Source organism: Leucopleurus acutus (genome assembly GCF_964270905.1).
Source record: "Leucopleurus acutus genome assembly, chromosome: 7".
NCBI lineage: Eukaryota > Metazoa > Chordata > Mammalia > Artiodactyla > Delphinidae > Leucopleurus > Leucopleurus acutus.
Genome location: NC_139150.1, coordinates 33705148 through 33733025, shown reverse-complemented (window position 1 = coordinate 33733025; position 27878 = coordinate 33705148). Strand labels below are relative to the sequence as shown.

Below are 27878 nucleotides of genomic sequence, written 5' to 3'. Positions count from 1 at the left end.
TGACTGCTAAGGTAAAGTGCTCCCCTCCCCCCCCATAGTCTCCTTGGGAACCTTCTGATAGTTCTAAGAGGTTAAGTGGTTTCACGAAGATCACTCTAGCTGTAGGGTGGAGGATGAGCATGGGAAAGGGTTCAGGCCAGGTGTTAAGAAGCTCTTGCAGCTGCTCTTAAGGAAGTGACATGGACAAGCTGAAGGAGAGTGGAGAGGAGGAAGCAGATCCAAGGGACATTAAGGGACAGAAGAGTCTTAGCGACTCTTATTCACATATTTACTGTGCGCCTACTATGTGCCAGGCGGTTCTGAGTGCTGTATGAGGGAGAATGTTCTGAGGCTGAGGATCATGTATTCTGACATGGTGAGGATGCTTAGGGCTCACCCATGGGTGTGTCCTTTCAGGAACCTGGACTAACAGCAGTGTAGTAGAAGGGCCCTGGTGGCGGTGGGGAGTTCGGATGATAGAGCAGCAGCGGAGGACCTGTGTTTAGGGCCCGTTTGAAACTAGCCTACCTAGGAGAGGAACTGTTCAAAGCACAGGGCATGACTGGTAGGGGAGAGGATGGGAATGCTTACAGAGGCGGCAGTAGACCAGCCATGTCTGGATCGGGTGAGACCAGAGCCGCGGAGAGCCTAGGGCGGCCACTCAGGTGTCGGCCCCTAGGGCAGTCGGGAGATGCTGATGGCCCCTTCCCAGAGCCGCAGGGCCGGGTAGAGCAGCTCCTGGAAGGCGGCACAGAAGGTGTGCAGGTGGGTCATGCCGTCACGTCGTAAAAGGTGAAGACGCCGAGCCGGTCGGGGTCGTCGCGGGGCCGCAGACGGCTGCGCTGGCCGTCGTGGAAGGCCCAGTACTCGAGGTCATATAGTTCGAGGCACCAGGACTGGCGGTTGCAGCCCAAGCGGGCGGCGGCAGAGGCGCCGCAGGGAGCCGTAGGCCGCGCCCACCCACCAGCCGACGCCCGCCTCCTGCACGTCCACTTCCCAGTAGTGGCGGCCGGCGTCGAAGCAGTCGCGGCCCAGCACCTGCCACAGCGCGTCGAAACGCAGCGCAGAATTGAGCCCCAGGTTGCCGTGGTGGCCACAACGCAACTTCAGGCGGTCTGCCGAGAGGCGCACGCGCGCATGCAGCGTGTCTGGCTCCAGCGTGAGCGTACGCGCGTCTGCGGAGGGCGGGGACACCGGGCCAGGCCCGAAGGGCGGGGCCAGTGCCCCTGCCCCGCCCCGCCCCCTGGAAACCGACCCTGCTGGTACCCACTGTCCCGCAAGTGTTCAGGGTAGAATACAGGGAAACACGGAAATCACGAGTGGGGCGGTGGCTGGGGAGCACGGGCAGGAGAAAACATTTTAGTGCACACCCGTTGTACGGCTTGAATTTTGTACCATGGAATTTGTTGCCAATTTCTAAAAAGTTAATAAAAAATAATCCTATCGGGGCTTCCCTGGTGGCGCAGTGGTTGAGAGTCTGCCTGCCAATGCAGGGGACACGGGTTCGAGCGCTGGTCTGGGAAGATCCCACATGCCGCGGAGCAGCTAGGCCCGTGAGCCACAACTACTGAGCCTTTGCGTCTGGAGCCTGTGCTCCGCAACAAGAGAGGCCGCGATAGTGAGAGGCCCGCGCACCGCAATAGTGAGAGGCCCGCGCACCGCAATGAAGAGTGGCCTCTGCTCGCTGCAACTAGAGAAAGCCCTTGCACAGAAACGAAGACCCAACACCATCAAAAATAAAAAAATAAATAAATTTAAATTATATAAAAATAAAAAAATAATAATAATCCTATCACTGTTAACACTTGGGTGTATATGCTTCCAATTTTTTTCTTTACTTGCCCCTTTATAGTTTTTTTCTTAACGTTGGTGTCATACTATACAGGCTCTTGGGTAATCTGCTTTTGAAATTTATTGAAGTATTTATGAACATTTTACCACATCAATTTCATCTGTGGATTCAACCAACCTCTGATCAAATTTTGATGGGCTGTTGGATCTGTGCATGCAGAATCCATGGATACAGGGAGCTGAGTGTATTTGCAAACCATATAACTGTTAAGAGATTAATGTCCAGAGTATATAAGGAACTGGTACCACTCAGTATCAAAAAAAAACAAAAACAGAAAAAAGAATAACCCAACTAAAAAATGAGCAAAGGGGCTTCCCTGGTGGCGCAGTGGTTGAGAGTCTGCCTGCCGATGCAGGGGACACGGGTTCGTGCCCCGGTCCGGGAGGATCCCACATGCCGCGGAGCGGCTGGGCGCGTGAGCCATGGCCGAGGAGCCTGTGCTCCGCAAAGGGAGAGGCCACAACAATGAGAGGCCCGTGTACTGCAAAAAAAAAAAAAAAAAAAAGCATTTTAATGGCAACCTTAAGATTTTGATGTATAGATGAATTATAATTTAACGTATTCCCTCCCCCTGCCTTAAAAAATACGCTTTTTAAAAAGGTTTTGAAAACACTAATATGAATACATCTTTATGTATCTGATTAGTTATTTAGAATATATTCCTAGAAGAAGAAGAATTGCTCGGTCAACGGGGATGATTGTGATTTTAAGGCCTTTGGTAAATATTGCCAAACTGTCCTCCAGAAAGGTGGTGGTGATTTAAACTCCCAATAACAGTTCTTGCTGCATTATACACATCTGTAGACATGAAGTTAGAGAAAAGTCTAGATCTTAGGGCATGTGGATGTTTAGCTTTAGTAGATACTGCCGGATAGTTTTCTCGGTAATATTTTGGAGTTTTCTGTAGAGAGGTTTTGTATGTCTTTTGTTAGATTTATTCCTAGCTTTTTAAAAGTGTTACTGAAAATAATGTTTTTAAAATTTCATTTTCTAATTGTTTATTGCCAATACATAGAAATACAATTGATTTTTGTATGCTGACATTACATCCAGCAGCTGTTCTAAATTCATTTGGTAACTAATTTATTTATAGATTATTTTGGATTTTCTGTAAATAATAATGTCACCTTTGAATAATGATCTTTTTTTCCCTTTTCCCATCCTTATAGGTTACTTTTTTTTTTTTTTTTTTGCCTCAAGGCACTCTCTAGGACATCTAGAACAATGTTGCATAGAAGTGTTTATACTGGGCATCCTTTTCTCCCACTCCTGGGTAAATACCCAACAGAAATGCATACATAGGTGCATCAAAAGACATGTACAGGGATATTCAAAGCAACATTATTCACTATAGGCAAAAGCTAAACAATCCAAAATGTCCATCAATATATTAAGTGTGCTACATTCATACAATGGAATACTACACCACAGTGAAAATCAACAAACTACTGCTACACACAATCATATGGGTAAATCTCACAAATGTCATGTTGTTCTGTCGAAGCAAGACACAAAAGAGTAGTCTGAGTGATCTCATTATATAAAGGTCAAAGACAGGCAAAAGTAATCTTTACTGTGAGAAGTCAGGAGAGTAGTTACCCTTCGGGATAGTGAACTGGCATGAGGAAGGATTCTGGGGAGCTAGAAGTTTCCATTTCATGGTCTGAAGGAAGTTATTGAATGTGTTCACTTTTAAAAAATCATTGAGCTACAGCCCTTTGACTTGTGCACTTTATGTATTTTATATTTGTTAAAGTTTAGTTTAAAAAAATGCATGCCTAGTAATTCCATTTTGAGAAATTACTCCTAAAAAAATACAAAAATGAGCTAAGGTGTATTCAGTCACTAATTAATTCAACAAAGAGGTACAAGAATGGATGTTTACTGCAGCATTGTTTATAGAAATGAAAATGTAAAGCAGCCTAAATGTCCAATAGTATGATATGAGATTGATTTAAACATGGCATATTCAATGGAATACCATGTATCCTTTAAAAATAACTATAATATCTGTGTTTATTAAAATAGAAAATTGTTCAATCTATACTATTAAATTTATTTATATATTTATTTATTTATTTTGCGGTACGCGGGCCTCTTACTGCTGTGGCCTCTCCTGTTGCAGAGCACAGGCTCCGGACGCACGGGCTCAGCGGCCACGGCTCACGGGCCCAGCCGCTCCGCGGCATGTGGGATCCTCCCGGACCGGGACACGAACCCGTGTCCCCTGCATCGGCAGGCGGACTCTCAACCACTGCGCCACCAGGGAAGCCCTAAATTTTTAAAATTACAAAAGAAGGCAATTCCCTGGCGGTCCAGTGGTTAGGACTCCGTACTTCCACTCCTGGGGGCCAGAGTTCGACCCCTGATTGGGGAATTAAGATCCTGCAAGCCTCGTGGTGGAGCCACAAATAAATAAATAAATAAAATTACAAAAGAATATCTATAATATCCCATTTTTAAAAATCTGTAGACATATATATTTTTAAAATGTCTGAAAGAATATATGACAAAAATTAACATCATTTAACTCTGGGGCAGCCAATTGTTTTCTTTTAGTATATGTAATTTCGAATTCTCTACAAGAAGCACACATTACCTGTATAATTTTTTAAGGGAACAAAGATGTTCATAATATATCAGTAGATGAAAACGCAGATTACAAAACAGGATGTAGAGTATGACACCATGTTTGTAAAAAATATATATATTAAATATTTATCACAGTATGTATATAGATATGCCAAAGAAAGCTAAAAGGGCAAACTAATAGTAGTTATCTACTACTACGTGTCTGCTTGGGTATGTGAGCAGAAACATTTCCGAAGCTCTTCAGTGATTTATGAGTGATTTTCTTTTAAAAAACTTTTCTTTGTTTTCTAATTTTTCTACAGTGAACGTGTATTATTTCTGTGGTTTTTAAAAAACTGATAATAAGGGTTAAGAAAACTGAAGTTGGGTTTCTTAGGGGAAACGGGGGGGCCTCTACTTCAGTGACCCTCCCTCCCACAAGTACACCCCACGCCCTCTTCACCCTCTCCCCGCTCCTGGGGTCTTACATTTTAAGAAGAGTGATCGCTCTGGTGAGGGGCTTGTTTTCAGCAGGGAACCCGGCTGGGCGCCGGAGGAGCCCGAGAGCTGGCAGTTCACGTCTGTAATGAATTGTGAGAAATGAGTGCCTGGTGTTCATGCAAGCAGCACAAATTACAAAACATACTAAAAATATTACAGAACTGGGGATTCGCATAATCTCTCCCCAAGAATTGCATGCAAATTTAAGTAGGAAATGCAAATTCACAGTAACAAGAAAACTTCAGGACAAGGCTCAGATCTATACAGAAACGCACTTTCCAGGATCCGAAGCAAACTGAGCAATGACAGACCAGTGTGAGTGAGGCCTGGACATGGGGAGGAGACAGCAGGCTCCAGGACCATCCTGAGAGTCAACCATGTATTCAGCAGTCAAGGAAGGGGGCAATTTCATGGCAGACATGCAAATTCTAGGATAAAGATTGAAAACAAGAAATCAAAGCTGAACCCTTAGGAAGGTCGCGTTCAGGTCTCATCCAGGTAAGAGGGAGTCATGGTCCCTGTCTCCAACAGCTCAGTCAGGTAAATGAGGTGAGAAATGGGCTTGCTTGAGCCATACCGCTCAAGGCAGAGAGTGCTCTGGATCGAAGAGGAGACGTGAAAGGGCTCCAGGCCTGGAGGGGTCAGTGAAGGCTTCATGGAGGAGGAAGCATCTCAGCTGGCCCTTAAAGGATGGGGAAGATTTGGACACCCAGAAAAAGGATGGGAGCCTTTCCCCAGGATACAGCAGAGCAAAGACATTAAGGACAGGTGCTAGGAGCGTCTTGTAAAAAGTGAGGAGCCATGGAAGGTGTTTGAAGGAGCGCAGACATGAGCAGAAGAATCTCCAGAGCTCTCTCTGGTGGGGAGTGGATGGGGCAGGGTGAGTGTGGAGGCAGAGGCCCTGTTGGTAGGCTCAGGCCTGACCTGGGGCAGCAGGGATGGAAAAGGGGCTGGGTTCAGGATATACTGCAGTGGTACAAGTACCAAGGCTTAACTGTAATGGGAGTGGAGAATGAAGAGTAGATTGGAGTCAAGAAGCAGAGGATTGGGGGTTGAGGCATGGAAGATGCCGGATTCCATTTCAGCCTGTTGAGCCTGCAATGTCTGTGGAACTCACAGGTAGGGAGGTGAGGCGGCACACTGGAAGGGCAGTGGTGCTGCAAGACCCCCACCTCCCTGTGGCCTTCCTGGGAGTCAGTACCTCTCAGTATTACCTGTGATAGTAAGAATGATGGCCTTATCTTGTGGTGGATGAGGGGTGATGGGCTGAGAGGAAGCAGACTCCAGGGGATCAGAACACAAACCTTGGGACCAGAGTCTGTTTGAATTCTGCCTCTACCCCTACCAGCTGTGTGACCTAGGGCAAGTCAGTTAACCTCTCTGACCCTCAGCTTCCTCATCCGTAAAATGGGGGATAATGAAGATGTCTACCACACAGGGTAATGCTGATGGTTGCATTTTTTAGCAAAACCAACACAGAACACATGAAGTAAATAACCATTGGTAATCTTGACATCAACATGAGCTTCAATCATGGTCTGCCATTTTTTGACCATGGAGCACATTTTGTCATGGATAAGATCCATGCCATGAAAGTTAGGCAGTTCTTGCCCTGAACATCTTCAGGAATTAGCTTTAATTCTCTTAAATGCAGCTTCATCATTCTGCAGGTCAGCAAGGCTCACTTCCAAAAGTTAACCCTTGAGGCCATCAAAAGCAATTTTGGTTCCTAGAGTTCTCATGACTAGGGTTTTTCCAATATTTCTTATATGGAATGTAGCTGGTGCTTTCACATCGTACCAACCTTCCTTAGAAAACAGATCAACCATTTTCTTCTTGGCTCCCTTTTAACTGCCTTTCGTCAGGCATTTGCTCTTGCAAACCACCATGGTGCTGCTCAGAGAGCCAAAAGGGCCATTCCCTCCAAGTCTAAATGCTCTTTTCCATCTCAGAATATGACAACTTCCTTCTAGTTGTTCCGGTCAAAATCTGTGGAGTCTCCTTGGTATCTCTTTCTCTCTTCTTCCCTTCCTGCGCCCACATCTACTCCTGTTGACTCCCCCCACCTACCCTTTGCTGTTCCTTCAACATGCCAAACTTACTCTTCCCTTGTGCCTCGGGACCTTTGCACTTGCTTTTCCCTCTGCCTAGAAGACACTTCCCCCAGATATATCAGCAGCAGCAACAATAATAGCTAACACTCACATGGTGCTTATTATGCCTGAGCGCCATTCTGAGCGCTTTACATGTAAGAACTCATTTAATCCTTACAACAACTCTATGAGACAGGAATATATTATCATCTCCATTTTATGGATATAGAAACAGAGGCATAGAAAAGTTAGGTGCCCTGCTCAAGATGGCAGGGTTAGGAAGTGGTGGGCCTGGGATAGGAACCCGGGCAGTCTGGCTCCAGAGTCCATGCATGTGACCACAATGATCTCCAGCCCATCCTTCAGGTCAGCTCACACATCCCCTTCTCAAAGAGGCCTCTCCCACTTCCCATAGAAAATAGCCCTGGGCTTCCCTGGTGGCGCAGTGGTTGAGAGTCCGCTTGCCGATACAGGGAACACAGGTTCGTGCCCCAGTCTGGGAAGATCCCACATGCCGTGGAGCGGCTGGGCCAGTGAGCCATGGCCGCCGAGCTTGCGTGTCCGGAGCCTGTGTTCCGCAATGGGAGAGGCCACAACAGTGAGAGGCCTGTGTACCGCAAAAAAAAAAAAAAAAAAAAAAAAAAAAGCTCTTCCTCCTGGTCACCCTCCATTCTCCTTACTCAGCTCATTTTTTTTCAAAGCACTTCTTTTTTTTTTTTTAATAAATTTATTTATTTGGCTGCGTTGGGTCTTCGTTGCTGCGCGTGGGCTTTTCTCTAGCTGCGGCGAGTGTCGTTGCGATGTACGGGCTTCTCAGTGCTGTGGCTTCTCTTGTTGTGGAGCGCGGGCTGTAGGCGCGCGGGCTTCAGTAGTTGTGGCTCGTGGGCTCTAGAGCGCAGGCTCAGTAGTTGTGGCACATGGGCTTAGTTGCTCCACGGCATGTTGGATCTTTCCGGACCAGGGCTCGAACCCATGTCCCCTGCATTGGCAGGCGGATTCTTAACCACTGTGCCACGAGGGAAGTCCAGCAAAGCACTTCTTATCGCTGACATATATTCATTTGTTGTCCATCTTCCCCTTAAAAGACTGAGCACCACAAAGGCAGGAGCTTTGTTTTGTACCCCACTGTGCCCAGCACATAACAGGGGCTCAGTAAATGGTCTGAATGAATCCTAACAGCAGAAATGAATGAATGGATATTTCTGAGCACCTGCTTTGTGTCAGGCCCTGCAGTGACCTCAGAGCTGGACCCAAAGTGGTTCTTGCCTTCCAGGCATTTAAGAGAGGAAGGGAGGGGTCCATGTATCCAGCTGACAAACACCCCCAGGCAGAAGATGGAGCAGGCCCAGGGCAGAGGGGGGAGACGGCCGGGAGAGCGAGCGAGCCCGGGGTTTCTTGGAAAGGCTTCCCAGGTGAGCACAGCTATGGGTCCTGACCAGGCAGAGGAAGAGGAGGGGGAGTTGGCCCTTCCAGCTGGGAGCCCAGCGCAGGCAAAGCTGAGGTGTGGCAGAACCTCGGGAGCAACTGAGGGGCAGGAGCAGAGCAGGGCAGCTGCGAGAAGCAGGACCTGGTCTCCGAATGGGTAGGAGATGAGGTTGGAAGGGAGGGTTGGGCCCAGGCCCAGGAGACCTTGACCACCCAGCCTAGGGCCTCTGTGCAGGAGACACATGATTTAGGTGGCGATCTTCACAGTTGTCTCTAATCACAGGGCTCTAGGGGAGTAAAGGACCCAAGGTTGGTCACACGGTGACTTACTCGCCTTAAGGCAGACGTCCAGTGGCATCTGCAGCGGGCTCTGCGTGGCTTCCACAAGGCCCTTAAAGAAGCTCTTGACGGGCTCAAAGGAGTGGGGCACGGGGTGGCATGACTCCCCCAGGCTCATCTGCTGCGGCATCTGCTGCTCAGCGGCCGTGTATGCGTGAGGGCACGTGGGGCTCTGGGTGGCTTGGAGCCGCGTCCCAGCCTCCACCACTGTGCCCAGGAACAAACCCAGCCAGCAAGCACTGGCCCCACCTGGCCGTGGCACCTGCTGCCACCCCAGGCCCTGCCCCTGGAAGCAGAGCCCCAAGGACCACAGCCTTGGCAGTCCCCCCCGACCCCCGCCTCGAGGAAGAAGGCAAGCTGACTGCCCCTGCCCTGAAGTTGCTCACCACCTCGAAAGGGACCCCGAAGCTTTACAGACACTGTGACAGAGGTCGGCCGGAGGTACAGGGGACGAAAAGAGCGAGGGGCCAGTTTTCCCGGGGAAGGCGCTCCTGGGGCATGTCCAAATGGGGGGAACAGGAAACCATATCCCAAAGGGGAAGCCAAAGGCTCTGGAAGCTCAGCTGGAATGCTGACCAAGGGGGTGTGCCCACCACAGTGGGGGCCTGTCCTGTTTTCTGCCTGGACAGCACCTTTTAAATACCCTTCCTGTGTTAAGTGTGGCTTTGCTAAGTATAAGCAAGAAAACTGTCCCAGCCCCCGGTGTAGGCATGTGACGAGGAGTCTCCACTCCAAGACTTGGATGTGGAAGTGAGGGTGGACTGGTGACAGTGGCGTGTAGCTGTCAGGGACAGCAGTGGTGGAGGTTGCAGGGGATGTGCTCTGGGTCAGGGGTGTGAGCTGTGACATCTGCCCAGCGGAGAAGGGTGGGTCTACACTGGAGCAAGCCTGTGCCATGGCCCTGACTTCACTCCTGCGGCCTGGTCTTCATCACGACTTTCTGGCCTTCCTGGAGATCAGATGTGCTGCCTAATACTCTTTCATAAACTCCTTTCTTGCTTAAAACAGTTACAGTGGATTCTCTTGTTTGCACCTAAGATCCCTGTCTGCACTTTCTGGAGGCTTGTCCTGGGCAGGGATTTAGAAGACAACAGATTTCCTTAGGAGAGCAGGCCCTGGCTGGTGGGCGGTGCTGCCCAAGATGGGAGGGGTGGGTGGATGCCTCAGGAGGGAGGGAAGGTGGCCCAGCGCTTGGCAGGAAGGATGCTGGGCCTTGGAAGGGCTGAGGGACGGTCTCCAAGCCCTGTCTACCTAGGAAGCTGCAGGTCTAGAGCCCATCCTCATTTGGGTGGGAAGAAGGTAATTTGTGGACAAAGAGGGCTAAGGTCACACTCAGAGGGCTGGCCAGGGAGTCAGATCACTAGCAGGGAGGGCAGGGAGCGGCTCCGGGGTGGCCCAGAGGGCAGATGGGTGGGGTGGGACTGGGGAAGGGGATGAGGGACAAATGCGACCACCTGGTAACCCCAAACTCCAGCATCTAGCACAGGGCCTGACACATAGGAGGTTCTCGATAAATGTTCACAATGCAATAAAGGAATGAATGAAACTGAGCACATCTACTTCTTGCCTTTGCAGACTCAGGGAACAGCCACATAACCACCCATGTCTCAAGCCAGAAACCAGCTGTCATCTTGGATTCCCCCAGTCACCAATCCTGTCACATCTATCAAACTCGCCTGCTTCTCCCCATCCCCACAGACCCTTCACTGGTCCAGCCCACCATCATCTCTCTCCTGGATACTGTGGTCTCCTCTCAACTTTCCTTCCAGGCTCCATTCCTGCCTGTCCAGTCCATCTTCCAGCCTGTCACTAAAGTGACCTTTCTAAAGCACTAATCTGACCATGTCATTCCTCGCTGCAAAACACTCCCCTGGCCCCTGTTCTCTTTACAGGACAAAGTCTAAACTTCATAACCAGGCATATAAGACCCTTCATCAAGTAACCCTGGCATCCCTGCATCTCCCAACACGCCCCCCTCCCTTGTACCCTTGCCCCGCCTCCAGTCAGGCTGAACCCTGGCAGTTCTCCAGCCTGCCAAGCTCTCACACGCACATACTTCCTCTCTGCCTGGGATGTCCTCTCTGCTTTTTTCCTCTGTATATACCCAGTGAGCTCCTCCTTATTCTCCCATACCAGCTCCACTGTCACTTCCTCCTGGAAGCCTTCCCTGATTCCCCATACAGAGTTGGACTTCTCTTGGACACTTTTGCTAGCTCACTTAGCTGTGCTGTGTTGTGAGTAACTTTCTGAGCATGTCTTCCCACCCATGAGCTCCTAATGTGAAGCAGGGGCCTGTTGCAATCAGGTTGCTCAGTGTATATTTGATGAAAATATGAGTGAACAAATGGAAGGAACGATGAATGATGAAAATCAGTAGCTTGGGCACCAGAGAATTAAAAAAAAAAAAAAAGAGAGAGAGAGATGAGAAAGCCCTGAAACTGTATCTATGATGGAAGAATAGCATTCTTCTCCATGGAAGCCTCCCTTTGAATCAGATATTCCTAAAATGTACCATTATTTTAAAAGAAAAAAAACGTGCCCCTCTGTGCATCTTGCCTCTCTTAAAGTACAACGTTTAAAGTGCCTAGGAGAGCACCTCACCCAGAATATTTTGTTAGGGTTTTTTTGTTGTGGTTGTTATTTAACAATGAGACACAGGCTGAATTGACCAAGGCCACATAAAGGCACAGGAGGGTAAATAGCCTCCAGGGACTGGCTTGACTAGTCTTGTACTGACTTATTTATTTGTCTGTCTTATTTTGCAGCCAGAGCCCAGGCTAATCTGTGGTTCAACTCAGTGCCATCTTTACTTAGTTGTACCTTGCTTCATCCCACAAACCTTTAAAGCATCTTACAAAAGTTATCTAATGCTGCAAGATTTTCCTTTACAGTGAGAAAAATGAAGCCAAGAGAAAACCAGGATAAGACTGGAAGCTGGAAGCCAGAGTGAGATGAGGCATAAACTGTATGCCACAAAGTCTCATCCCAGCTATTTGAAACATATTTGGCTCTGAGCTTCCCAGAAGCTATGGCAAAGAAAGAAAGAGGAAGAGTTAGATGAGTAGAAAAGCAATCCAAGTGCACAGGTGACTGCACAGGAGTACTGACACAGAGAGGAGTTTCTCCCATGGTTCCCTGAAGACGGGAACGTGACCCTCAACAACATGCTTTCACTAAGTGTAGTAGTGAATATTAAAGGGGCTAGTTTTTAGATTCTCCTTCAGGATAATAGCCTTCAACAGAGCCCACTGGCCAAGGAGTCCCGTCCTTCTCTCCCCTTTGAGCAAACTGTGACTCCACTCTTGAAGTCTGCTTAGTAGCTTTTGCAAAGGTGCCTGCCTTTCCAGGAGTGATGGTTCCATTAAGACTGTACTGTCAGAGGACTGGGCAGTGATGCCTTGTGGCTTTAGAGTCAGACAGACCTGATCCCAGATCTGCCACCTACCAGCTGTATAACCTTGGATGAGTCCCTTCATCTCCTTGAGCCTCCATTTCTCATTAGTAAAATGGGGTGAGAATATCCAATTTGCAGAGTTCTAGTAAATATTAGAGCTAAGATACCTGAGGTGCTTGGAACACAGAGGCCCTCAAAAATGGTGGCTGTTCATGTCATTTAATTAGTCCAAGATGTATATTATCTTCCTAACAATGTAATCAGTCTACCTGCTGACAAGGCAGTTCTCTGTGTATTTACTCAGTGTGTGAATACTGTGTTCAGTGCCACATTAACCAAGATGAAATGTGGCGGCCGGTGGCCACTGTGAGGGCAGAAACCCAGCATTACCTGCAGCAGCTGTACAGGACTGGGTTCCTGGCTGGTATTCCAGACCCTGTTGGAGAGATTGTTCATGACATCGATTTACTCCCCATAAGACTCGATTTGCTCCCTGTATGCCTGCAGGGCAAGCTGCGTGATTTTCTCAATGAATTTCTTGGTCAGAGTTTCCTTTTCATCAAGTAGTAATCTGAGTTCAGTAAATTTCCTTGTCAGCCAGGTTTTATTTGACTCTGCATGAGCCTAAAGAAAACCCCGAACAATACAAAACCAGATGCAGATGATATGATTGCCAACCAGGAAATCCAAAAGCATCAACATGAAAAAAATTATTATAACTTCTAAAAAGTGAGTTCAGCACTTATAAAAAGCTTTCCTAAGTACCAGCTATAACCAATTGGAAAATGAATGGAGGAATAAAGATCATTCTTAAAACAGTAGGAAAAAAATAGCAAAATATTTAAAACTAGACCTAACAAAAACTGTAAGGGCCTAGATAAAGAAAAGCATAAAATTGTACTGAAAGACATAAAATAATCTGAATGCATGGAAGAAAAACCATATCCCTGGCTAGGAGGATTGAATACTATAAAGATGCCATTTGTCTCCAAATTAGTCTATAAATTGGATGTAATCCCAATCAAAGTCTTAACATACAGATTAACCAAATGTTAAATTACCATGGGGGAGAATAAGCACAGGAAAAGCCAAAAATTTCTTTTAAAGGATCAGTGAAGGGGAATTCCCTGGCGGTCCAGTGGTTAGGACGCCAGGCTTTCACTTCTGAGGGCACTGGTTCGATTCCTGGTCGGAGAACTAGGATCTTGCAAGCTGTGTGGCATGGCCGAAAAAAAAGAATCAATGAAGGATGAGCTGCCTTATTAAATATCAAAACAAACTGTAAAGGTACAGGGTTTAAAACTATGTGGCTTAGGCATAGACAAAAAGATCAAGAGCAAAGAATAGCTTAGAAAAGTATGTATATACATATATATAATTAATATAATTATATATATAATTCAACAAATGGTATTGGTACAGCATGCAATTAATCATGTATTTAAAAAAAACTAAGTTAGATTCTTATCTTATTCTGTATACAAAAACAAATTCAGACAGAACCCCACCTATGAAGTACTCTTGTGAAAAATGTGAATCTGAATCTGATTAAGCCTCTAGATCTAACTTAAAGATACAATTTAGAAGACACATAGAGGACAGAGGAGCATGTTAACCATCAACTTAAAAAATACATCAACCAATAGCATTTTGAAAACTTTCACTCCTAATTCAAATAAACAAATAAAATGTGACACTTATAAGACAATTGGGAATGTGACTACTGGTTGGATATTTGATAATATTAAGGAACCACTGTTAATTTTCATAGGTGTGATGATGATACCATGGTTATATATTTTTAAAAATGAGTACTTATAGAGGTAATATGCTCACAGTTTTACAGATGAAATTGAATGTCTGCGATTTGCTCCAAAACACATATGTATGCTTGAGGTTTTCCACGATAAAAGCTAAACAAACAAACAATTCTAAATAGATCAAAGCACTATACATTAAAAGAATAATAAACCTACTAGAATAAAATACAAAACAATTTTAATTTTAAAAATTTGAGAAGGGAAGACCTCTGTAAGAGGAACCCAAAACTCATATAGCAAAACGGGAGTCATGACAGGTTGGACTACATAAAAAAAGAAACTCTTCCCAAGAGGTAAGGCACTGTAAACAAAGCCACATGACAAGTAACCAACTACACAGGCTTACTATCCATAACATATAGTGAAAAAAGAAATCATTCAATTTAAAAATGGACCAGAGATATACAAATGCCAAGAGACGTATGAACAGGTGTCTCTGCGTCCCAAACAATCAAGGAAGTGAGCAGCATAATCAGAAAAAAAAAAAATATATATATATATATATAGGCCATCAGACTGGAAGAATGCTAACTGATGGATAATACCAAGAGTCCATAAGGGTGTGTGGAATAGGCACTTACATACACTGCAGGTGGTAGTGTCCATCAGTATTGCATTTTTAGAGGGTGATATGATAATATCAAAATTTTAAACGCTTAAATCCTTTGATGCAGCAGCTCCTCTTGCAGGAATTGATCCTAGAAAATGTTTTCACATGTGCACAAAGATTTGTGTACCAAGAAGCTCACTATAGCATTGTTGGAGATAGAGAAAAGTTGGACAAAATTTTCAACATGGGAAGTATATATGTATGTTCATTGTACAAATTATGCTGCATTCATACAATGAAATAATAATATTCAGTGATTAAAACAAATGCAGTGTTCTGACACATGCTATAATACGGATGAAACTTGAAGACATGATGCTAAATTAAATAAGCCAGACAGAGAAGGACAAATATTGTATGATTCCACTTATATGAAATATCTAGAGTAGGCAAATTCATAGAGACAGGAAGTAGATTAGAGGTTACCAGGAGCTGGTGGGAGGGGGATGGGAAGTAATTGCTTAATGATTACAGAGTTTATATTTAGGGTAATGAAAAACTTTTGGAAAGAGTGCTGATGGTTGTACAACACTGTGAATGTAATTAATGCCACTGAATTATATGCTTAAAAGTGGTTAAAATGGTAACTTTTATGTTACGTGTATTTTGCCACACACACACACACACACACACACACACACACACACACACAAAGAATGCAGTGGACCTATATGTCCTGTCGTGGAAAGCTCTTCAAGACACCGTGTGAAAAAGGGCAAGTTGCAGAATAATATATATAGGATGATCCCATTTATGTAAAAGATAACAAAATGAGAAGTGTACATGTATATACGCATCTGCATGTTTGCAAGTGCATTTAAAATGTCTGGGGACTTCCCTGGTGGCGCAGTGGATAAGAATCCGCCTCTCAGTTCAGGGGACATGGGTTCGAGCCCTGGTCCGGGAAGATCCCACATGCCGCGGAGCAACTAAGCCTGTGTGCCACAACTACTGAGCCTGCGCTCTAGAGCCCATGAGCCACAACTACTGAAGCCCACGCGCCTAGAGCCCGTGCTACGCAACAAGAGAAGCCACCGCAATGAGAAGCCCGCGCACCGCAACGAAGAGCAGCCCCTGCTCACCGCAACTAGAGAAAGCCTGCACGGAGCAAGAAGACCCAACGCAGCCAAAATAAATAAATTAATCAAAAATTAAAAAAAATAAAATGTCTGTTAGTTTGGTCATGTTTGGGAAGAGGTGTGGGATTGGGGAGATGGTCAAGAGGGACTCTCACTCTGTACTTTCCATAGCTGTACACTGTATTCTAATAAACTATTTAACTTTTAAAAACTGAGATGTGTTCATGTATTACCAGTACAATTAAAATATAAAATCATAACAACAAAAAAATCAGGCCGGCTTCTTTCCTCAGCCCAAATGTCTGTACAGCCCACACAGCAGAAAGATCCTTGGTACCCAGGCAGGCATGGGGGTGGGCAGGCTCCCCTGTGTGCCATGTTCTCTCCTTAGTGGGGCAGGAATGTGTGGTTTGGCAGGATCTACGGGATGGGCTCCCAAAGTCTGTGTTTCCCATGCAATGTTCTAGGCAGTGGTGAGGCTCTGGGTTTAGAGCCTCATATTGACTAAACTGGCTTTGGGCTAGCTTGGGAATTAGTCCACACTTACAACATGGTTTCTATGAGTCACTGAGCCTGGACAGAAATATATCTTTGTTGAATGACTAAACGAAGGAAAGAAAATGTGTTCTAAACGCTTGATATATCCACACATTTTGGAGGCAACATATGCACACGGAGGACCTTTCTACAGAAACTGAGAGCAAATATCTTCTCCCAACCAACTGGGCTCCAAGCAGTTTCTACAGATCCACTTTTTAAAGAAGAATATACAAAATAAGCTTAATGACACTACACTTCGTTATGAATCTCAGCGTAGAAAACTTAAGTACAGGCAAGATGAGGCTGATTATGCAATATGGTAAAAAAAAAAAAGACTGAGAGAGAGAATTCTGGAAATGAAACAAGGAAGTACACTGTCTGGGCCACATTCGTTCAAAATGAGCTAATATATATCTATATATATATCATGTATTTATATACTCTTTTGTTGTTGTTCACAAAAGTAACAAAAGCTCACTGTGGAAAATTTGGAAGATTTGAAAGAAAACTGTAACCACTCTGCTATATATTGTCAACTCATCCCAGTTTGAGTAAAAAGTTCGGGCAGCAGGCAAGTGTTGATTTTCCCTACACCTGGCATGTATGAGCGTGCTGAAAAGCCATGATGGGGAAGCGAACAGCCTATTAACAAAGATGTCAGAGAAAAATCATTTAATGGGTATTGGCTGGGGATTCATGATCAAGTCCTTCTTGATCGCTCTCTGGAAAGGCGTGGATGGGTAGGCCTGGTTGTTGGCTTCTGAACAGTAGACGTTGGTCAATTATGAACTTTACTGGTTTTAATTTGTTTACCAAGCTGTTTTATGGATTAATTTTCAGGCAAATGGCCTTTTCCCTAGTACTGCCTCTGAGTAAGCAAGGACGGAGAGGCATGGTTGCCCCAGACCTCTGTGCCACAACTACGCCCGCCACAGTTCAGCGGAACGCACCAGACTCCCTACAAACGTCTGTGCCTATTGAGCCAGGCGACTCACTTCTAGGAACGTGTCCCAAAGAAAATAAATCAAGGTGCCAAATATCACTGCAGCGTTGTTTTACTTGAGTGAAAGCCTGGATGTGATCTAAATGTTCAACATTAGGAAAACGGCTTCATGAATCATGGTCGATCCCTATAATGGAATATACAGCCTCTAATACTGACACTGACAAAGAACTTTTAATGACACAGGGAAGGGTTAGGGTCTTGAACAACCACAAAACCCCCCATATGTAAGATGACATATAGTTTTGGTCAAAAAGGGAGAAGGAGCTGACATGGAAATCCCCCTTCCTACTTCAAACACACGGAAATGCTGATAAGATGAGTAAATTTTAAAATTACGTGATCAAGCTGAAAAAAAACCCCACAAAACCCCCAAAACCAACCCACAATCAAACAAACAACAACAACAAAAGGGAAATCCTCAGTGCCAAAAACAAAGAGGGAACTTGGCGTCAGAACCATGGGCAGGAGCTGAGTGAGGGACCCCGGTGGGGTGGGGGTGGAGGGGGTGTATGAGAGCCACACCATGCTGGGGCCGGGTCATCTAGGAGGGCGCCCTGGGCACCTGGCGTCCTGGGAGCGGGAAGGGGGCCACCTGACCCGCACCAAACCAGATTCACAGAGAGCCGCTCCATCCATGAACTAGGCACCAGTAAAAGCCCACCCACGGGCCTGGGGGAAGGGCAAGGAATCTTGTCATCCATCCAGGGTCATGCACTACTTTTGCAACTTCCTATAAATCTGTAATTACTTCAAAATAAAGTTTAAAAGTTGGGGAAAAGCTTCAAAAAAGAAAACCATTCCTTAGTTGAAGCTGAAACCTGCCCCCTTAGACTTTCCACACGGATCCTAACTCTTTCCTCGGGGACCCCCAAACCATATCTGCTTAGAGATTTACAGACAGTGAGACTGTGCCCTGACTCTGTTCTTCTGGCTGAACAGCCCAAAGCACCTCTGCCATCCCTTCAGGTGTGCCAACTTTCAGTTCCCAAATCCTTTTGAGCTGATGTAGTTGCCTATACCCAGAGTCTTGCTCTTGAAGACATGACATGATTAATAATTAACCCAGGGCCACAGATGTAAACCACAACTGTCCCCAGTAAACTGGGGCATGCCGTCGCCTGAAAGATAATGGATGTTGGGCAAACAGGGGGCCAACTCTGTGGCCTGGTCTGGGTGCCAGCTACTCCTGCGGTCATCAGAGCCAATCTCCCTGCCTGACTTGGGGTGGTCAGTCTGAGGTTCACAGGGCCCTCAGTGAGACAGACCCTGGGAGGGCAACCCACTCCAGCCCTCACTTTGAGGCGGTGGCAGCTGAGGGTGAGAAGGGAAGGGATTGGCCAAGTTCACCTAAAACGCTCCTTTAAGAGCAACACCATTCTCACAGTCAAAACAGCAGCTGGGATAATGTCAGCCCCAACCTCCCACTTAAAACCCACAAAAGAATCCACTTAAATAAACAGTGTGATGCAAGGAGAAGCCTGAAGAAAGTACATACTTATGGAATACATTTATACCTATTTACTTTCTTTCAACAGTGAAACCTAAAGAGCGATTTGTGTGTTCCTTACCTTGTGTTCTGCTTTGCTTAAGGCAGTCTGGGGTGCTGGGTTTGGAGGACTAGTCTGTCCAAGAGAATGGCTTTGGCCATGGCGGGAGGAAAGGCCGTTCCTGCATTTTGTCAGGCATTATGGGACAAGGCTAGGGCTCTGGGCAGAGGCAGATTCACCACAAAGCTAATGAAACAGGAGCCCCAGGTCCCTCCCTGGCATGGCCCCTTCATGATCTTGCAACTAATTTTGTGTTCTTTTTCTCCAAAAGGGCCCCCTAAATTACAGAAGCCCCAGGTCTCACCAAACCTGACCTGCCCCTTTGAGGCTGTTTGTCATTTTCCCTTGGCTCCATATTGGGGAGAACTGTGTGTCCAAGGGCAAAGGTGGACATCTCATCTGGAATAAGGAAGAATCCCCCACTTGCCTTGAGCTTCTCAGCAGCATCTTGTCTGGGTTATGTTGCCAACTTGCTGCTGCTTCTTGGTTGTCAAATTCTTTAAACATTCTTGGGTGAGTTTCTGTATGTGAAAGTATTAGGAGAGAAGTCTTAATGTTGTCACTTTTGAGATAACAAGTCACCCCAGGGGTCATGTCCTCTCACTCCTGTATTTTTTTTCAGCTGAGCTGAGACTCAAAAGGTGAGCTGACTTGCCCAAAGTCATGAGGCAAGTTGGAAGATGAGCTGGAAGTAGGGCCACTCTGATCCTCAGAGGCCCACATGAGGTATTCTCCAAACCTCGAGGTGCCCCCTTTTTTTCTAGGACAGTCCTGCTTGTGACCTGCTTTTCCAGGCCCTCAAATAGGACTTTAGGGAAGCAGCTTGGGGTCAGGGGAAGAGCCTTCACTTCTAGAGTGAATACTGAGTACCTATAATGTGCTGGTGCCTGTTCTCGGAGCTGCTCTCATGGAACTTGCATCCAGGATTGGTCTGTGGTCCTCTGGCCTGGACTGGGGTTCAGAGGACCTGCATGGGTAAGAGGTCCCCTCTCCCACCTAAGATGGCTCCCTTCCTTATCTCTGCTTTTTGCAACTGCCATTTCTCCAAAGGCCCTACCTCCATCTTACCTTCTTATGGCTCACCTTACACTCAGCTGCTGGACCAACTGGGAGCTTCCTGAGGGCAGGTCTGCTCCATTCTTGGTTCCTGATCCCCCATAGGGACCAGGGGGTGACCCAGAAGTGTTTGCTGAATTGAACAGAATTACCAGGGGCTGCCAAATTCAAGTGGAGAGCTGGAGCAAGTTATGAGCCTAAGCCCCAGACTCAGATGGGACCTCCTAGGTCTGAGTCCCAGCTCTCCTTCCACATGACCTGGGCAAGTGATCTCACCTTTCTGAACCTCGGTTTCCTCAGCTACAAAAAAAGGGGACACCCCTACAGAGTTGCTGGAAAGAATAAGAAGTACACAGAGTGCTTGGTATAGTGCTTGGCACACAGTAAGTGCTCAATAGACATAGCTTGTATTGTTATTTTAATATCCAACAAGCATTTGCTATGGTGTGCAGGTTTATTCTAGCTGGGGGTCTGGGAGTGAGTGGTGGGGCTGGGAACACAATAGAAACCCAAGTATAAGCCATAGCCTCAACTTCCAGAAGCGCATTCATACCCCACTGGGATTTCTAAGCCTTCAAGTCCAGCTCCTGGCTATCAGCCAAGGATAACCTAGCTTCCTGGTGCTTGAAACCTCCAGTCACAGGGTGCTTCTCCCGTCTAGTACCTGGTGAAACCCCACTTATTCTTCACGGCCAGTTCCCATGGCTCCTCCTCCAGGAAGTCTTGCTGGGCTTCCTGTCCCTAGTTCACATTGTCCTCTCTTTGGCTCCCACTGACCACTGCCTCAGACTCCCCAATTACAATACTTATCATACTGTGTTGTCACTGTTTGTTCTTCCCCCACTAGCCAAGGAACTCCAGGTCAGGGAAGAATTGATCTATTCCCTGACTCATGGCACCAGGTACGAGTTGAATGGATGTCTAATGAATGAATGAATGGGCAGATGGATGATGCATGAACAGACAGGTGAGTGGGTGGGTGTGTGGATGCAAAAGGGGTAGGTGGGTGGACCTGCCTATTAGAAGCTGTATCTCTGAAAGCAGCCTTGTTAACTCTGAAAACAGCATTTTGAGGAACTAAATTATTATTATAACCATTTTATAGATAAGAAGAAGATCTTGGAGGCAGAGGCAAGCCTTGAATCCTGGACTCTACCTGCTAGATTGGCCCCCACGTGGCCCGTTCTCACAGTGGAGCTCCAAGGTTGTCACCATGATGGTGTTAAGTCATGCTGTGCAGGGAATAGGTCATTGTGGGGCTGGAGTAACCACAGACGACTTCTTGAAGGTGAAGTGGTAGAATCAACATCTGTCTGTGACAGGAGGGCCTGCCTGGCCCAGAGAGGTTGGAGGGGTCTGACTAGAGTCACTGGACAAGTTGGCCACAAGGTTGGAACAAGAGTCCAGAGCCCCCTTCCACTATTAAGAATAAGCATGGGTGAGAGCTCCAAGGTGAGAATGGGCCCGTGGGAGGCAGTCCTGGGTTCAAGGCCCGCCTCGGCCTCCAGAACCCTCCTCTTCTTGGCCACGAACCGTCTGGCCTAGCTCTCACCAGGCTGTTATGAGGGTTGTCCGCTCCCAGGGCGATCAGGCGGTCCTCAGCTCCCCTCTGAATTCCAGGAGGGAAAACCAGAGGAGGTGTTTGTGTGGCTTTCCGGAAACACAGATGTTTTCGAAGCGGGAGGGGTTTTTTCATCTTTGTTAAACAGAATTTCTTCCGGCCCAAAGGCAGTGTGGTGGACCCGCCTTGGTGGGTGAGGTCCGGGATATCCGGTGCCGGCCGGGGCGCCCAAGTTCTCACTCCCAAACCCACCTCTTCTTATGCTTAAATGATGGCCTTGCCTTTCCTTGGGCTTGTTTCTTTTTCTGAACAACAGGTCGGCCTCCTAGATGGTCTCTGGGCCGCCTTGGGGGTCCTGGTCCCAACTGGGAACTGTCAGTGGAACCCAGTACGCCCCTCCCCGCCCGCTGCTCCCGGGCTCACGCCCCCGCGTCCCCACCTGCACGCGCGCCGCCTCCTCCAGCGCCAGACCAACCGGGTGGCCGCGGTGCGAGCCCAGCACCAGGCAAAGCGCGCACACGCAGCGGCGGCAGCGGCGACAGAAGAGCTCAGCCACGCGGTCGCCGTGCTCCGGGCAGCGCCAGCCGCGCGCGTCTTCGGGCTCCGCTGGGCCCAGCCCCCCGGGAGTCCCACTTTGGCGCCGCCGCGTCCGCCATTCACCCGCAAGTTTTGCGGCCGCCGCGCAGAGAGGGGCCGGCGCACAGAGAGGGGCCGGCGGGGAAATAGAAACCTGCGCGGTGGGGCGGGGCGCTCCGGGCCGTCCCAGTTCCGGCAGGGAAAGACAGATATATGGCAGGGCGCCGCCTGCAGGCCAGGGCACAGCCGCAGCATCATCACTTTGCGGACAGCACGGTGCTCTCCCTCCCATCCGCTGGGGCAGTGAATGCTCAGGCCTGGTCTCCCGGCTCTGTGTCTAGCCCAGAGGCGGCCACAGCACAAATGGGGGCTCACTTCGAATGGGCTAACTAACTGCAAGGAGGTGGGCTTCCCCGCTGAGTGACGATCGTCCAGTCATGATCAGAAAACTGCAGCCCTGTGGATGGGACCAAAGTTGGCTGTGGCCTTCCGGGATGCTATGCATTACCTAGACTTTTCATTTTCCCTTAATTCTCTCTTGCCCTATCCCCAAGAGAAATAACGATTCCCGCAATTGTGAGAAACATTCTGGAAACTCCACCTGCCCCCACGCTAAAGTCTCAGCATCCACCGTGGTACAGGCATTATGGAAAACAGTATGGAGGTTCCTCAAAAAATTAAAAATAGAGCTACCATATGATCCAGCAATCTTACTTCTGGGTGTATATCCAAAGAATATGAAGTCAGTATATCAGAGCTATCTGCACTCCCATGTTCATTGCAGCATTATTTACAATAGCCAAAATATGGAAACAACCCAAGTGTCCATCAGTGGATGAATGGATAAAGAAAACGTGGTATATGCACGTATATATAGTGAAATGTTATTCAGACTTAAAAGAGGAAATCCTGCCATTTTCTAAATGAATGAGCCAGGAAGACATTATGCTAAGTGAAATAAGCCAGACGGAGAAGGACAAATACTGTATGATACCTAAATATGTAGAATCTAAAAAAAAAAAAAAGTCAAACTGATGGAGTAGAAAGGTGGTTGCCAGGGGCTCACAGAAAAGGGTAGGGTGGGGGAAAAGGGTACAAACTTTAAGTTACAGAACCCATAAGTTCTGGGGATCTAATGTACAGGATGGTGACTATAGTTAATAATACTGTATTGTACACTTGAGATTGGATCTCAAATGTTCTCAACCATACACAAAAAATGGTAACGACGTGAGGTAATGGATGTGTTAATCAACTTGATTGTGGTGATCATTTCACAATGTATTCATATCATAATCATTACCACATACACCTCAAGAAATCACAAACAACATAAATATATACAATTTTTGTCAATCATACCTCAATAAAGCTAGGGAAAAAAGTCTCAGCTCCCACCTACAAAGCCGTTGGCTCTTTCCTTTCTTTTTTTTTTTTTTTTTTTTTTGGCCCACCGCTCGCATGTGGAACTTCCCCTAGCAGGGATTGAACCCATGCTCCCTGCAGTAGAAGCATGGAGTTTTAACCCCTGGACAACTAGGGAAGTCTGCCCTTGGCCCTTAATACTCATGATCTCTGCCCTGTCTATGCTCCACCGTTTGCTTGTTTCCAGACTGTGGAACAGCTGGTTTTCTCTGCTTGGAACACTCTTTTCCCCAGATGCTCTTTGCCTTGTTTACTCCTATTTATCCTTCAGGTTTCTGCCTAAGTATCATTTCCTCCAAGAAGCCTTCTTTGCTTCTCCTCCAAGAGCAGCCTGAATGTCCCCTTCCTTCCAACCACGACTAAAAACTCTTTGGAGGGTAGGAACCAAGTCTTTCTTACCTGTTTCCCAGCTTGGATTCTGGCCCAAACAAGTGGGTATTTCCAAAAGTTCACTTTATGCCACCTTGCTTTCACAAAAGACATACATTAGTACTTGCTTTCACTAATGGAAAGAAATCTGAAGAGGATTTTCACTTTTATGAGAAAAGACAAAAAGTGAAAATATGTTCAGCGTTTGTTTTACAGCAAGCTATTATAGAGGCATTGGTGCACCCCCTAGCACCCCAAGCAGTGGGAGTGGCACCACCAAGCTCCTTCCCCAGGAACTACACTCAGCGTCTCAACATTAAGCAGTCTTAGCTTTGAACTGTGCCTGTGAGCATGTGCTTTATCTGGACTTATTTTGTGTGTCCGTTAGCAAGTTGTGTTAAGGTAACTGATTCTTCACGTTAGCCATTTTGGCTTGCAAAAGGTTTCATAAGAACCCTCTACTTTCATATATCGAGGGGAACCTGTCATTGGTATTTGTGAAACAAATCAAGGGAAGCTCCATGCATTAAAATGTCTAGGAAGATGTTTATTATTTTGTTCCATTCTTTCCATTGCACTATTCCACATCTATTTATTTTCACTTTTTTTTTTTTTACAAAGGTACAAGGAATTTCAGAAACAATATTAAAACAATCAAACTGTTTCAGGCACGGTTTCATATTAAAAGCATAGATTGATTTCTGACTTCCTGCTTCCCTCTATGATACAATCTCAATGACTGTAGAGCTAAGGTGGATACACCCCAAAGCTCATCTCCCAGTGCTGTCTTCATTCTCAGAAAGTTCCTGAGTCAACAGTCAGGGGGTTCCTAGGGTATGGAGTAAGGAGATGAGTACACATTCTGCTTGCCCTGAGCTTGAGGGCCCTGCAAATGCTGGGCGAGTTCCACTTCATCAGTCAAGAACAAAAATGTAATTTTAAAAAATGTCTTAAAAAAATATCTGATAAAAATTACCTATCCCTCTCCCTTGCTGTGAAATAATTTAAATAATTTATTGTAGATGTAAAAAAAAAAAAGAAGGAAAAAGAAGTTTGTTCATGGATGCCTTCGTATTGTTTTTAAGCACGAGGTCTGGGTCCCTCAGGGGTGGGGAGAGCTTGAGAAGGAAGGGATGTCTCTGTGTCGAGGAGGCATGTGGGAAGCTCTCCAGACTGGCCCCACCTCCATGCCTTGCAGCCAGTGCCTTTTGGGCTTGATGATTCTTCATTCTCTGAGGTTAGGTCTTCTCTTCTGAACTTGGGGATAATAACACCTAGCTGACCCGTATTAGAGTAGAATGTGTCAGTGATTGAGGGTGGGGGTGCTTTGTAAACTGTGACATGCTGGCCGCAAATGAGGTGGGAAAGGTAACCCCATCCAGTGGAGCTCTGCTCCCCTGACAATGCCTGGGATTTGGCCTTTGGCGAGCTTGGCAGGAACCAGTGACTGAGTAAACCCGACAAGGAACATGGGCACCTGGTGTGTGTGGGCAAACAAGGGGACGCAGCCATGGCTCGGGGAGGGGGCAGTCGGGAGCACAGAGCCCTCACTGTGCTGCAGTCAGGGTCCCAGAGACACCCAGGACAATGCTTCTTGACTTTTTTTAGGAGCTTCTAGCATGGACTTAGAAGACAGGGTTGAAGTCCCAGATCCTGTCTGCACTCACTGTCCTCATCTTTACTGCAAATAGGTACAGAGGGACTAGCCCAGAGGGTCTCTGTCCTCTCTGTATTGCAGAATTACCTGGGAACTTATAAAAACATACACAAGGTCAGGCCCTACCCTGGAGATTCGGCTCCAGTTGGTCTGAGGTTGGGCCTGGGTATCTGTATTTCCTGAAGGCTCCCAAGGGGATTCTAAGGGGATTCTAAGGGGATTCTAGCCTGGGTTGAAACCTACCAGGCTAGGTGGCCTCCTGCAGTTCCCATCTTAGCTCCAGGATCGCCCTGTGCAATGGACAAACTCATCATCTGCATAGCCTTGGTAAAGAGGGGCACATTTAACTTCCAACATTCCCCGTCTCTAGCTGGGTTGTTGTACTGACCACTGAGAAGGAGAGAACCTTAAAGGGCTCAGAATACAGATTCACAAAGGAGGGACACAGAAAAACTCTCAGGCTGCAAGGGAAGTCAGGGCCATCTGGTCCCGCTTCCTTGCCTAGTACAGTCATCCTTCTCCAGAAACCCTCATGGCTGGGCAGCCATGGGGCTCTGCCGGCACACTTCCAGGCTGGGTCTCCCTACCTCCTGGGGACCTCTTCTATTACTGTGGGCTGAAATCTGCCTACATCATCCTGGAGGAGGCAGGCTCTGCGACCTCAGGGCTTTGGTGGTGGCAGTCAGTAGCCATGGGCACCACTCTGCTGTCTGCATCCCCACATAAGGGATAGTGTCTGCCCATATTCAGCTGATTCTGGTTGAAGAGAGAGAGGATGGCCTCCCGTCTGTGTTCTACAATTAGGCTGAACCCTGACTTACTTCCCTGAAGTTAAACTTCCTCTGCCTCTTTGTCAACGTCTTTGGAGTTCCTGCAGCAAACCCAGATCATCACCCTACAAGTAGTTTTCCTTAGGTCAAGGCCAAGGTTTCTTATCTCAGGTGGCAGATCCTATAGAGGGCAGCGCATTCCAGGGTCCCCCTTGTTCAGATGGAGAAAGTGAGACCAGAGAGGTAATGATTTGCAAGAGGTCACTGAGCAACTCAGGGGCACAGCTGAGGCCAGAACCAACGGATTCCTGCCTTGTGGGCTGAGAACTGCACATCTGCTGCATCATAAACCGCAGAAAGGCAGACCCAGGAGACCAGGAGCTCAGCCCAGCCCGGCCATGAACTCTCTGGGGACCTTGATTACTTGCCTCTCTCTGGGCCTCAGTTTCTTCACCTGTAAAATAAGGAAGTTGGGCCACGTCACTGGTTTTCAAACTTCTAATATTTTTTTAGTAGCAGAATTATGTATTCCATAGAAGCTAATATATAAAACAGAAAGAAGGGGAGCTGACTGGTAGGAATGGAGGTGGGGGGCGGGCACAGCCCTCCTGACTTAGCCTTCCCCCCTTGCTATGGACCACAGTTTGAAAACCACAGGAAGGTTCACCTCCTAGGACCTTCCAGCTCTAACTTTCTACGATGTTCTTCCCCTTGAGAAGTTACCGTGGACCCTTCAAAACAATTAAACAGAAGGCAAGGTATCATCTAAAAAGAGTCAATTCAGACACTGTTGTTTCAAGAAGGCAAATAGAAAATCGGCACCAGGTCCCACTGGAATCTTTCCGCGACCAAGAGTTTCATCTCTGGTAAAAAATACAGAAATAGTGGCTGTTCTCGGGGGACCTGTGGTTTGGTTCCGGACCTCCCCGTGAGCCGAGTGGTGTCCCTGAGGGCGAGGAGGGCAGAGGACCCTGCTCAGAGCCTCTCTGAGCCCATCCGCAAGTTTTTGATCTCCAGTTCCAATTGTTTGGCCTGGACCTCACGCTGGGTCACCAGCTCCCGGAGCCTTCGGATCTCATCTTGTTGCCGATAGAACATCTGCAGCAGCTGGGAAAGCACAGAGCAGAGGGGAAGGTCACCTGGGTGTCCTGGGGTCAGGACACCAGCAGAAAGCATTAAACATTGCCCCTTTTTGACTCAGAAAGGTGGGTGATTACATTTACGTGGCTGAGGCCTGAGGGGACAGCCATGGCATAGATCTTTTACAAAAACCTAGTTTTCTTCACCCAATTAATGAAAATCAAAAAGTCTTGACGTTTCAGACATTTTTTGCCTCCTTAGATTCCCTCATGGGTAGAGCAAAGGATACTTAGCCCTGAAGTCTTGGAGATTGGAGTTTTCACCACCGCTAAACTATGTGACCTCAGGCAGTTTACTTACCCTCTCTGAACTTCAATTTCCTCCTCTGGAAACTGGGGATCAGAAAACTAACCTCAGCATTATTATAATTGTTGCCACTGTATAGAATGGTACTAGATGTTGGGTGTCCCCCCTAAGGATTTCGTTATTCCACTGGGTGCTAACAACATTCCTACGAGGGTGGTAGTATTAGTACCCCCACTCCACCACTGTGGAAACTGAAGCTGAGAGATTCAGCCATGCAGCTGAACTACTAAGCCCATGCGCCACAACTACTGAGCCTGCACTC

At 47.0% G+C, this 27878-nt stretch overlaps 2 protein-coding genes across 2 annotated transcripts in view; both read right to left on the bottom strand.

Annotated features, from left to right (window-relative positions):
* Positions 1-654: 654 nt before the first annotated feature.
* TRIM14 (tripartite motif containing 14) lies at positions 655-22029 on the bottom strand (the record flags this gene model as incomplete). The annotated part of the gene is given in 11 exon segments (XM_082843419.1): positions 655-758; positions 761-915; positions 917-1154; positions 4891-4983; positions 8752-8932; positions 12545-12619; positions 12623-12778; positions 19184-19208; positions 19210-19277; positions 21813-22010; positions 22012-22029. Coding segments are annotated over 11 exon segments (1311 nt in total).
* Positions 22030-27145: 5116 nt separating this feature from the next.
* CORO2A (coronin 2A) overlaps positions 27146-27878 on the bottom strand; it is a gene marked incomplete at both ends in the record, with an annotated part of 26540 nt that continues 25807 nt past the window's right edge. The window contains one exon of the mRNA XM_082842239.1: positions 27146-27277. Within this exon, the coding sequence (XP_082698365.1) occupies positions 27146-27277 (132 nt within the window). The remainder of the gene's footprint in view (positions 27278-27878) is intronic.